General features: G+C 32.1%; 1 protein-coding gene across 1 annotated transcript; it reads left to right on the plus strand.

The window, feature by feature from the left end:
* The first annotated feature begins 734 nt into the window (after window positions 1–734).
* Window positions 735–7,950, plus strand: LOC108780796 (importin-4). Its single transcript, XM_018548610.1, has 15 exons — window positions 735–883; window positions 1,184–1,270; window positions 1,347–1,454; window positions 1,776–1,928; window positions 2,159–2,344; window positions 2,713–3,010; window positions 3,078–3,226; window positions 3,905–4,502; window positions 4,593–4,828; window positions 4,900–5,114; window positions 5,931–6,271; window positions 6,352–6,527; window positions 6,598–6,809; window positions 7,146–7,456; window positions 7,746–7,950. The coding sequence occupies exons 1-15, from the start codon at window positions 830–832 to the stop codon at window positions 7,868–7,870; spliced, it is 3,249 nt and encodes a 1,082-aa protein (XP_018404112.1). The 5' UTR covers window positions 735–829; the 3' UTR covers window positions 7,871–7,950.
* The last annotated feature ends 5,476 nt before the right edge of the window (window positions 7,951–13,426 follow it).

Here is a 13,426-nt window from a genome sequence, read left to right on the forward strand (position 1 = left end):
TAAAAATTGTTATAAAATAATCATATCACTTTTTGTACGCAAAAATTATAGTAATTAACAAAGGCAATATTAATTTATAAGAATATTGTATTATCGTATGTATATTATCATATATAAACATAGTTTGATGAATGTTATATAGAAAAAAATGTTAGTAAATAACATAGAATCGCACAAAATATAATTAAGAAAATTATTGACCCATAAATTATTAAACATCAAGGAAAGTTAATTTATGAATTTTTACGGTTAAATGTTTTATTAAAAGATGTTGATATGACCGATCGTTGGTAATGATGATAGTACATATTAGACAGTACCATACATATATTACGACATACAAATTTATTATTAATTATACTAATTATGAAGTATTATCTTAGCGCAGAGATAAAATTATATATTATATATTGTAGAAAATAAAAAATAAAAAAATAAAGAATATAGCTACGGTTGCATGTTTTGATATGATTTCAGCTAAAAGAACTTTGTGTGCCAATTGTGACTTGTACTGTTTCATTTAATCTCGTCCTATTTGTAGCATTTGAAACCAATGGAATCATCGCGACTCGAAGAAAGGAAAAAAAAGAAAATAAAGAATAGGTCAGTATCGTCGGCAAGGACGAAGCGGCAAAACGAGGCCCTCTGACGGCGAGGAGTATCCGCATTCCGCATAGACGTCGCCAACAGACAGGTCTGAATCATGATGTCCCTCGTAAGTCTGAATGGCGGCGGTGGACAGCAGTCGGATTGATCTTCCGTCCGTGCTCTCGAGCGAGTTTTTACCTTTCGGCTAAAGCAAGAAAAAAAAATAAGGAGAGAGAGAGAAATGGAGCGTCTACTGTTAAATCTGCTCGCATCTGATAGTGCTACAATACAGGAGGTTTGTGCATTTCCAATATTCATCGTTTTGCCTTTGTCAGATCACAAGCTTGTTGAAGGCGCGTTGCGCGAACACGTGTTTTCCTTCCGATTAGCTTCACTTTCAATTTTACTACAGTAACACTGCTTGACACTCGCGGAATCTTCAATTCTCACGAATTCACTGAATTCTCTCGGTCAGACCTTGGCGTAATCTTTAATCCTTCTGTTTTGATTCTCTATTATTATTGTCATCTGTTGCAATGTTAAACAGTCGGTAATTTGCTCGAAATGGTTTTGTATCGATATGTTTAATTTTTAGGCAACTAAGGAACTCAAGAAAGTACTTCAGAATCCAGACAGTGTGCCAGCTTTATGTCAACTCATCATAACATCATCGAATCCAGAAGTTTGTAACTTCTTGTAGAATTAAGTCAATTCATTCTGTATACTTTGAGCAAGAATTGAAGAATGGATTGTTTTAGGTACGGCAATATGCGACTCTCATTCTTAGAAGACGTTACACTAAAGGAAAATACTGGACAAAATTGTCCATACCTGTACGAATCGAATTTAAGAAAATTCTATTACAGGTGAGAAATTTTTACAATACATCTGATAATTTAAGAGAGTTACAAAATTTCATACCATTACGTTCTCTCAATATTTCTGTTATATATACATTTTATATTTTTTGATATGATTGATGTGTTCTTGGATAAATCTATCAAAATTGTATTGCTCCTTTGAACAATGAAATAAATAAATGTAAATTTTAAAAGATATTTTAAAGCTTGATTCTAGAAAATAATTCTTTAAACAAAAAGCAAAAATATCATGATAGAACTTAAGATTTTACAGTTTAAATAACATTTATGATTTTAATTTCATGTTATCTATTGCATCTTTTTCAGGCCTTAGAGCATGAATCAGCAAACTTGGTTAGAAATAATATAGCTCAATTAATAGGTGTGATTGTTAAACATGAATTACCTACAAATAGCTGGCCAGAAATTATACATTATGTACAGCAATTAATCACTAATGAAAGATTGGAGGATAAAGAAGTAAGTGAAAAATTAAACTTAACTTAATATCAACTTTTTTTTCAAAGTGATATTAAATATATGTTTAATATCATGTTCATTGTCAAAAGTCATATGCAACTAAGAAAGGTTTAATTTATATATATATATATATATTTTTTTTTAAATTTATTTATTTAAAGAGAAGATATTCAGGAGTCTGTCCATTATATCATATGAAATTTATTATCATATGAAACATTTGATTCTAGCTAGGCCTTTATACTTTATCAATTATGACAGACGTTACTCCAGATGCCTATACTTCACATGCCAGGTCTCTAGTGATGCTTCTTGCTCAAACGTTGAGCAGTCTTCAGAGCTTAGGAAACCCTGCCGCTTTTTACATTTTGGAAACATTGCGGCATCTTATTCCTGTAGCTAAACACGACGAAACGGTTAGTATTGTATATGGTGTTTTTGTTCGACTTTTATTATATTTACATATGCATTGCTCAGTGTTGACAATCATTTGTGTTTGTATGTATTATTTATTTATATGTAATATATATCCGTTCCTGAAACGAATTAGAATTATTAATTCATGCATTTTTATTAAAAAAAATTTTTTTTGGACTCTTGAATCATCTCTCTTAAAATTAAAACTAACGTAAATTTCTCAGAAAATCTCTTATTAACTGCATAATATGGGGTGAAAGTCGGGATCGACCTGCCAATTACGAATCGATCGCTTCTACACGGAGCCACTTGTTACCCCAAAATTGATTATTATAAAATATTATTTTTAACAAATATGTTATTCCAGACACTGCATACTTATGCTACAATGATGCCGCTAATGATGGCCACAATTCAAGCTTTCGCCGAAACTGAACACAATACTTTTGCTATTCAAAGTTTTGAATTATTTGACGAATTGTGCGAGAATATGATTATTGTAATAACGCCCCATGTAAAACCTCTTGTCCATATGTGCCTTACGATCATTGCTAATAAATCTACAGACGAACTCGTGAAAGTTAGGGTGATTACTTTTATCGGCTGGCTGGCAAGATTAAAGAAAAAGGCTCTTGTAAAGCACAAATTAGTGGAATCTATCGTCGGTGAGCGATCTTAATAAATATTTTATTAGTCATTAGCAAGACAACTTAATAATCTTGCGATTTGCAGATATGTTATTCACAGTCATGATGAGTAAGCCAGAGGAAGACGATGATTGTTCAAATGTAGATAATGAAAATACTGTTTTAACAAGCGCTACTCAAACTTTAGACTTGCTCGCGATGCATTTGCCGCCGGAAAAGTTAATTCCACATTTGGTAAGCTTCAGAATCTTTTTTTACATCAAATAGATATTAATTATAATATACATATATATTATTATATACAATTTAAAATTATAATTTAATTATACTATATAATATAAATTAAATATGAAAATACAGGACTCTTAGTATTCAAAATTAAAAATTTTAATGTTTGACTCTTATTAGCCGTTTGTACCTATTTATTATACTTTATGACATAGTTTTACATGTTGAATTTTTTATTTCATAATATTAGAGACAAAATATTATTGTGATAGAAAATTTGATTATAGAATTATATCGTATGATACTTTGAGATCTCGTTCTATTGAAATCGATCTATACAAATTACGAATAAATTCTTACATTAGCATACCAGGTCAAATATTTATTTAAAAACGAGCTAATAATTAGTATTAAATAATTGTAATTTTAAATCTTTACAAAATAATTCTACGCAGAACGTTTCGACTTTACTTAGTCATCATCAGCCGCAACATAATCTTTGACAAACCCCTTATAAATTACATACATTAATCCAATTACACATACATATTAAATCCCCCGATGTCAAATTACGAATGTATGCTTTTTTATCTCCATAAACAGTTGATTATTCTTGATATTTTCGATATTATTCTCTCTATCAAATTTAAGATTATTCTAAAATGAAGAAATATTAATTTACAGTTGCGACATATCGAACCTGGACTCCGAAGTACAGATGATTACGTCAAGAAGACGTCGTACGTGGCTATAGCTGTGTTAGCAGAAGGTTGCGCTGAATACATTCGTTCGAACTACCTTGAATTCTTCCTGCGATGTATCTGCGAAGGAATCTCCTATCCTTCGCCCGTTGTGCGCAATGCCGCGCTTTACGCTTTAGGACAATACTCCGAACATCTGCAACCGGAGATATCACAGTACTCATCCGAGTTATTGCCTGTATTGTTTGAGTATCTCGGCCAAATATGTTCATACATTAAACAAGAGAAGAAAGAACCGCATGCGGTCGGCCGTATGTTCTACGCTCTCGAAATGTTTTGTGAGAATTTGAACGAGAGAATTCTGCCATACTTGCCCAAATTAATGGAAAGACTATTCGATATCTTAAACGCGGATACGTCACCGCACGTGAAGGAGCTCACTCTGAGTGCAGTAGGAGCTGCCGCTTGTGCCAGCGAAGAACATATGTTACCGTATTTCGAAACAATTATAAATATTCTTAACAATTACCTTACCACTGAGCCGAACGAGGAAAACATGTGTCTTCAAGTTCAAGCAGTAGGTTAGTAAGAATCGCTTTATTTAATTAGTTACTTGTATTACAATAAATCTTTAATTGTATTTTCTATATTTTATACCTCTAACATTTTAGATACTCTCGGTGTGGTAGCCAGGTCAATAGGTGAGGAACATTTCGCCCCATTAGCAGCTACATCACTCGATCTTGGAATAAAACTGCTGAGAAATACAGTCGACCCAGACTTGCGGAAATCTCTTTATGGATTGTTCGCCGCTATTAGCACAATAATGAAGAAAGAAATGGCTGTGACTTTGCCCGAGATTGTCGAGTATATGATAATGAGTATACGAAGTGCAGATGGAATTTTGGTAATTATTGCACAAATTGTGACAATTGAGAAACTTACGGAAATAGTATAAATATAACACTGTCATTACAGATGCATTTTAAGGATGACGAAGCTAACGCTCTTACAGTTTATGATGATCTTAGCGACACCGAGAATGAACGAGAAGATGAAGAAGAAGACATTGAATGCACTGATAACGAAGATGATAATGATGAAGAGATCGACGGTTATAGTGTTGAAAATGCCTATATGGAAGAGAAAGAAGAAAGTGTAATGGCGCTGAAGGAAATTGCGGAACACACAGAGTAAGCTTTCCTTTTTGTGTGTGTGTGTGTGGAGTTGTTAACTAATAATTTAATTAGTCATAATTAGGTTTTGCTCGTTTTTTGCAATGCAAAGTATAAAGAAATTCGGTCTAAATCGAGCAGTAATAAGATGTTTTTATAAAATAAATTTAAAGTTTACAATGTTAGTATAGCATAAAAATAAAAATATATAAAGAATGTAGTATAAAAAAAATAATATAACGATATCGAACATTTCGGAACTCAAACACCATTGTAACACTTGCGCCTAACAGAATCAGACTAATACGTAAAGATGCTCTTGCTTTTACACATTTTATTACACAATTTTCACATTCACAAAAAACAGGAGAATCAATTTATTCAAAACAATTTGTACCATGTCGCTTAGACCATAAGATTATCATCTCTATGACTTTGTAACGTCTTCAAGAATTGCTGAGGAGAGACCCATGAGTTCCGAAATGTTCAATATCATATTATTTTATTATATTCTTTATATGTTTATTTTTATGCTGTACTAACATTGTAAACTTGAAATTTATTTTATAAAAACATCTTATTACTATTTTTGCAATGCAAAGTATAAAGAAATTCGGTCTAAATCGAGCAGTAATAAGATGTTTTTATAAAATAAATTTAAAGTTTACAATGTTAGTATAGCATAAAAATAAAAATAAACTTAATTATGTAAGTAAACTTGAAATTTATTTTATAAAAACATCTTATTACTGCTCGATTTAGACCGAATTTCTTTATACTTTGAATTAGTCATGTTTTTTATCATCGGTATTTAGTTTAAAAATATTGTTGCAGAGAAGCGTTCATGCCGTACCTTGAAAGATCTTTCGAAGAGATTTTTAAGTTGATAAATTATCCTCAAGAAGATATACGAAAAGCGAGTATAGAGGCTCTATTACAGTTTTGCATTAACTTATCGAAAATCAATACCGACGAAGGTAAAAAGGCATTATTGAAGGCTCTTTCCATGTTTATCCCGAAATTGTCAGAGCTCATAAGATTAGACGAAGAGCCGACAGTTGCCATTTGTGGTTTGGAAGCATACCAAACACTTTTAAGAGAGGTTAAATCGGATGTTATCGCCGGTATAGGTCATAAAGAAGCCATAGTAAATTGTGTGATGGATGTGATGAAAGGTATTTGCGTTGCGTATTTTATTTACGTTTGATATATTAATAAATCAGCGCGCAATTCGGAATTATAATTTTTATCGAAGACAAAACAGCGTGTCAGGATCAGGAAGAGGTCGAAGGCATCGACATCGAGGCGGAGCAAGATGGATTACTAATAGAATGCGCGGGGACTGTATTTTCTCATTTGGGAAGAGTGCTCTCGGCAGAAGATTTTGCGCTCTATTTTCAGACCATGTTGCCTTTCTTTTTAAAAAGACTGGTACTGCTGATTTTTATACATTGCATTTCTCTGACAAATTTGCAATTTTAATTTAGCAAAATGCTTATAGAAAATGGACAATTCGGAGGCGCAGAGATCCTTTGCTATTGGAACAATATCTGAGTGTTTATCTGGGCTTAAACATATGACAGCTGCGTTTGTTCCGCAACTGCTTCCGACTTTTCTACAAATTGGGACTCAAGATCCCTGCAGCGAAGTTCGTAGTAATTGCTTCTTTGGAATTGGAGAACTTGCTTTGTATGGGAAAGAAGCAGTTTATCCGTATCCTTCTGTTATTTTGTAATCTAGTATTAATTATTTTTTCAATTTTGGCGATCATTTGCTTTTTAACAGTATGTTGTATTGAGTACTACACAAAAGTATTTATTAAAAGATATTTTAAAATTTTGGAAAATATTCTTCATTTTTCTTATAATTGTTTTTAATTACCAAGATATTAAAAATGAGCGTTATATATATATATATATATATAGAAAATACTATTTTATACAATTTTATTTTATAAAGAAATGCAATTCTTTTATTTCGCAAATTTTCATAAAAATAATTATACAGATAAAAATTTTTTATTGATATTCCTTAACAGTTATTACACAGACATTATCCTAATATTCTTCAAACTTTGTCGTGTGCTATTGCAAAAGAAACAGATGCAGCTGCACGTGATAACGTGGTTGGGGCAATTGCACGACTTATTATCACAAATTATTCGAATTTACCACTTGAACAAGTATTTCCAGTTTTTGTTGAACAGTTACCTTTGAAAGCTGACTTCCTAGAGCATAAAGCCGTGTTTCAAAGTATTCTTACGTTATATCAAGCTGGAGTTACTCTCTTGCAGGCTTACATTCATACGTTGTTGAAAGTCGCAGTTATCATATTACATGAAGAAAAGGCTCTTGACGCCGGTAAGATATTAATTAATTAATTAAATTTAATTAATACATTTTAAGGATTTTTTGAGATTTTTTAAATTTGAAAACGATTTTATTTTTTCACTTGTATACATTTCATGATGAGAGAGAGAGATATATGGGGGGGGGGGGGGGGGGATTCGAGAATAATGCACGTAACTTATTTTCACATATTTTTGTTTGAAAAACTGTTTATTTTTTTTTTAAAGCATATTTGGACTTGTTTTATAATTATCATTACTTGATTTATATAATGATTACAATATATTTTTCCTTTTCCCAGAAACGCAAAATCTCGTTATGGAGTTTATCAAGTCTGTGCAGCGAGATTTTGTAAATGATTGGAATGCTCTTTTCACCGAGCTACCTCCAGAAGTTGTCACAAATATTCAACGCATATTTTCCTAATGTAAACGATTAGTTATACATGTTATTTTATCATTTTAAGCATCTAAAATGTTTATTGACTCGCCAGTTGATACGCTTGAAACGGCTCTTTTTTTTAAGTACTTTTTCAATAAATTTTTGGCCGTTTTTTTGCTATTGAGTAAACAAAATACGAGATGAGAATAACTGTATAGTCAGTTAAATATATATTTCTATCAGCTTTATAGACAAATACTCAACGGTTTTTTCATATACAACTTTATAAAATGCTCGTTTGTGACTTTTATTTAATAAGTGAATAATTTATATGATGTTACAATTAAATAAGTATTTGTTACCTCTTTATAACGCATGCATCGAGCAATTCTTCCTCTGCTGCTATGAATAGATAATCCATAATTGTTGTAAACGTTGTACAGTAAAATGAGTTAGGAGAGAAAAGTTTAGTGAGAGAAGAATCTAGAATACATGATTTCTATCGAATAATTTAAAGAATCTCACGTGGTTTCCTCTCGCGTCGTTAGATTTTTTTTTAGATTTTCGCTCACGGAATTATTGGATCTGTGTAGATTTATAAATTCGTCGGTGTCCAGTGAGCGTATAGAGAGAAGATCCGATTGACGTGCGGAAGCGATGTAAACTTGGTTAATGAGAATATAAGCGAAACTTTCTCTGCTGATATAGTCATCGGCATTGTTGTTATCAATGAGTAGAAGATAGCCGGTATTTCTTTCTGTCTGCAACCAAAAACATAAAATAGCGCAAATAAATGTATTATGTAACTAATAAAAGTGTTGTACGTGCTTTTTTATAAATCTTTCTCGCGATATTTTTAAATGTATCTTAAAATAGCTTTCCTCTGTTTTCATTCTGCCGAAATATCAATCGCGACTAATATAAAAATATTTGTTTAGTAAGTAAAGAAAAAAATAATGTAACTGTTGACGTTGCAACATGCGCAATGTAAAAGACCTATATAAGTATTTCGTTATAAATTCGGTGAAATTTTTATTTTATATTTAAAAAATTTTTATTTCTTATTATATATAGAATTTATGTGACATTTCGTTCAAAGATATACGAATGATGTTTTCGGAATTGGTGCAATATTGAGTATTTAAAGTATTGCGAGACTGCGAAAGAGTTAATACTTTTCGCTGTTGATGTGCCGTCGTAATTTTGCGAGAATGGTTTGAGCAGGTACGATCGGCAAACGAGGGCGACGAGAAATAAAATTTCTATTATGGGCACAGGGATTCCTGTGCGCCGATATCGGACACGCTGCTATCACTTTATCGAAAGACAGCAGAGATAAAATCATGAGTCTCATAATCGACATCTGAAAAATTCCCCGTCAAACGTATCTCAGCCGCGGCGCCGAGCAACGTGTTCTTATAATATGGACATAATATCGAACGACACAGTTCGCGCTTTTTCACGATTCATCGCGAGAGTTGTCGTAGCTTATATATTAAGCTGCTAATAAAAATAGCCAAGTTGAGTTTACGCGTCGCAATAGTTTTCTCCTTTTTTTCTTTCTCTTATTTCGCACGGTGTGCACGGTGTGCATTGTTTCCAGTAAAAGTGATCGATCGGGTTACAATAGCGGTAAGCAAAAGTCGCTCTTTCGTAAAAAAAAAACTTTAAACGTGGTAGAGCGATGGCAGTTGTGATATTCGTCTCGTGCTTTCCGCGTTCGATAAGGCTACGGAATGCTGATATCGAAGACAAATGTGACAAATATGTTTAATTGGGTAAGCCTTGACCGATTCATAATATTCTAAAAAAGGTGTGCGTTTTTTGTGTCTGATACATGTAATTTTAAGTACACAACATTCAAAATTAATTGAGTGAATTCATCATCATATGTGTATGTGAGCGTGTATTAATTTCGAATTCCTTAAATTGACGTACGTGCTTAAACGCTTTTAATTTTAAAAAATTTGAGATATTTTTTTCTTAAATTAAAAAAGAGGAAAATAATTTAATTTATCGAAGTGTTTACATACATATGTAGCTATATATTCAACTAAATTATCTTTTTTTTTTTTTTTAAATTGAAAAAGAGAAAGGGATAATTTCCAATTGTTTGAAGCAGAATCGATTAATTAAACCATGTTTTTATGCAAATTACTTTATTTGAGAGAGTTGATTATTACAAAATCATATTGGATATTTAATGTGCACATATATATAGCTTATGAGGTCTTTGCAAGAAAAATGAGAAGCATCCAATCAGATCTTGCTTTAAATGATAGACAAACTTTTTTTTCGATGTTGAACATAGAGAGTATAACCTTTATCATGTGTAAAACTCAATTCGATGGTTAATTATTGTCACCGACATGTATGTGGGAGTGTGTATACATAACGCGAAACTCATGATGACGCCACCAGACTCCTTCAGTTAACACCAGATAGTCGAGGTTAGTGCAGCTTCTTTTTTACATGATAAATCGCACGACTGTGAAAATTGATTGACATCAGGTGTCGATCAGGTAAAAACGTCAAGTCACGTTCAGCGACGATCTTGTGACGATTACTATCGCTATATATAACGATATTCACAACGTCTATCAATTTCTATTTTTTCTATATTTGTGAGAAAAAATGACTATAATGATTAAGTCCTAGTTCTGAAAGAGCTATTTTTGACAAGCATCTTTACTTTTGTTTATATTTCTGAAAGTGATATTATAGCGAATTACTTCTAGTTATGCTATTAAGCTGCATATATCGTTTAATTAACAGATGTACGGCGAATATCTATTTTGATCGCGCGCGCGCGAATCTTTCAGTAAAAAAATCTTGATTTTCATTTTGTAGAAACGTTATTTTATTTTCATATTTTTCTCTTTCTAACATTTGAACGTATTCTGAACTATAAAAATGTTTAACATGTGTGTGGTTCTTATATAAAAGAAATTATTCTAACGACAATCTTCCTGTATGAATCTAGCAAAACGCAATATTTCGAGTTTAAGAGATTGATGACAGTTTTATTTATTTGTATCTTATTATATTTTTTCTATTTTTTTTAAATACAAGTATAATTTATGATCTAATTAAAGTCATAATATCTCTCAGAATTACTTCTCGACTGATCGAAGTGATTTTATATTACGTTTTTCCAGAATAATGCGATTACTATAACATCGCTGTTAATTGCGAGGTGGATTTCCAATGATTCCGAAGAAATCGATCTTGATCCTCAATTGAGGCGCCGCGACGGAAGTCATAAAAAGTGCCACTGAGAGAACCGAGAGTCTTCGGAGTTCAAGGCTCGCTCGACGGAAAGCGCAATATGCGTATGCGTGCGTGCCGAAGCACGAGGTAGACCTTGAGAATCTCCATGACTTGAATTGAAAAGAAGTACACGACCCATGTCGCGCTCGCCGTCACACCTGCCGAGCCCGCGTTGCCGAGGTGATATCGGCGCGGCGCGACGCGGCGCGATGGAAAGCGGTTTGGCTCTTTCCTTTCTCGCGTGCGCTTCCAAATGTAACGCGCGTTAAAAAGAATAACGTCTGTGTGCGAAAAGAAAGATAAACAAAAAGAAATAGATTCGTGCGTAAATCGCACATTTGTGCCCCGCTTGTCACCGAGACAACGATTGACCTTTTATGCGAAAGTAAAGGAATCTCTGATCGCAGGTAGGTATCGAACTAAGCAACGAAGCTGTAACCGTGTGACAAGTAAAATTGATTTATGATAACATTAAGAATTCATTACCTGTCGTTTTAGAATATATATGGAACATTTTACCAGCCATGAATTTAATTTTAACGAGCTTCTAGACTAATTTAACCCTTTAATGCCATTCTATATCACAGCTTTCTTTTTCTACAGTTTTCTAATGCTTTCCTATTGCTTATGGCTTTTTAAAATATTAAGATACATACATTGCTTGGTACTATATGCTTCTTAATTAATGCCTGGTGTTTTCATTGAAAAAAAATTCTTTACAAATATATTCATTTTTATGAAAGTGTGTTACAATAAGCAATCAAATTGCATTGGGTATGCCAAGTGTATTGTTCACGTAGTGTCAGTGTGGCACCAAAGGGTTAAAGTTGGATTTTTTTTAAATGAACATATCAAAGAGAATCGCCTTTTTTCATAACTTTTCAATCACCGTTCATTTATTCGGCTAGCTATCTCGATTTATTATTAAAAAATTAGTGTTAATAATCACTATTTCGTTCGTGTAAGAAACAAATCATAATATAAAGAACCCAGGTCATAGGATTAAACGCGAGCTAATATTCAAGTTATTAATTTATTCAAAACACATACTAAACGCGGTACGTTTCGACTTCACTAAGTCTCATCACAGCCCCGTAAATTATAAAACCTCATATACATATACATTAATCCTTAATCATTATCCTTCTAAAATTATTTTGTTCGTGTTCTTCATGCTTTGAGTCAATTGATTAAAAAGTCAAATTGTATGTGATATTCTAAAAATAATCGCGAGCAAAAGAATTAATACAAAATTAACAATAATTATAATATGATCTTGTCATTATAATATATGGTGATGATCCGTTAAACAGATAAAAAAATTACAAAATATAAATAATTCATCGTCACATAAAATTTTTTTAATTGAGGCTACTTTGCAGGAATGTCGAACAACTGAACTAAACCACAATTCAGATAACACAATGTTAAAAAGGAAAACATACTGGTCACTATCATGTTAGAATACATCTCTGGATTCACATCAACGGATCCGTGTCGTTTTGTTTGTTTATTCCATGTTTCTGTTTCTTTATGTGTACTTTCAAATATTAATCTTTTATTATATGTATAAGGTTCTATGTCTAATATCTCTACTTTGTCCCATTTGAAGTTATGATTTATCTCAATGCGATCGTTAGAAATGACCGGAGGAGACTTTGAAATTTTATTAATATCTGAAATGTGCTCATGCACATTTTTTTAACTGTCTTTTCGTTTGGCCAATGTACACAATAATGTGTACACAATCATCACATGATATTTTGTAAACTACATTCTGATTGTATGCTTACGTTCCAACCTTATGTTCCAGCTTATCCTTATCTCTTTTTATGAAATTTCTTTGTTAGGATTGATGAAAGTCAGTTTGCAATTGAACATATTGACAATAGATTTCAATTTTTCAGAAATTGTATTGACATAAATATTTCAAATTAAACATTTATGATTGAGGATTAATGTATATATGGGGTTTTATAATTTACGACTGAGATGAGAGAATACTTATTAGTAGTGAAGTGGAAACGTACTGCGTTTAGAATGTGTAAGAAGTTTTGAATAAATTAATAACCTGAATATTAGCTCGTTTAATCCTATAATCTGGGTTGTTTATATTATGATTTATCTCGATCAATTTTGTTTGAGAATTGCTTTAGTCTTCTTTCCTTAAATCGTTTGATGTATTAATTAATTCCTACTTGATGTGACATATTACATGAAAAACACTTTTAATTTTATTTATATTTCTGCGTAAAGAAATCTCGAGCAGTCATTAGCCATATGCAAGTTTTAATATACATGCGCATTTATTAGATTGTTTATCGCACATTC

The sequence above is a fragment of the Cyphomyrmex costatus genome, unplaced genomic scaffold (assembly GCF_001594065.2).
Source record: "Cyphomyrmex costatus isolate MS0001 unplaced genomic scaffold, Ccosl1.0 scaffold741, whole genome shotgun sequence".
NCBI classification, from domain to species: Eukaryota; Metazoa; Arthropoda; class Insecta; order Hymenoptera; family Formicidae; genus Cyphomyrmex; species Cyphomyrmex costatus.

What these genes read in the sequence shown, in the direction of transcription:
- LOC108780796 (XM_018548610.1), top strand. Translation starts at nt 830, where the DNA reads ATGGAGCGTCTACTGTTAAATCTGCTCGCATCTGATAGTGCTACAATA. An exon ending in TCTTCAAGTTCAAGCAGTAG is followed by an intron (nt 4,503 to 4,592) that starts GTTAGTAAGAAT and finishes CTAACATTTTAG; the next exon opens with ATACTCTCGGTGTGGTAGCC. An exon ending in GGGAAAGAAGCAGTTTATCC is followed by an intron (nt 6,810 to 7,145) that starts GTATCCTTCTGT and finishes GTTATTACACAG; the next exon opens with ACATTATCCTAATATTCTTC.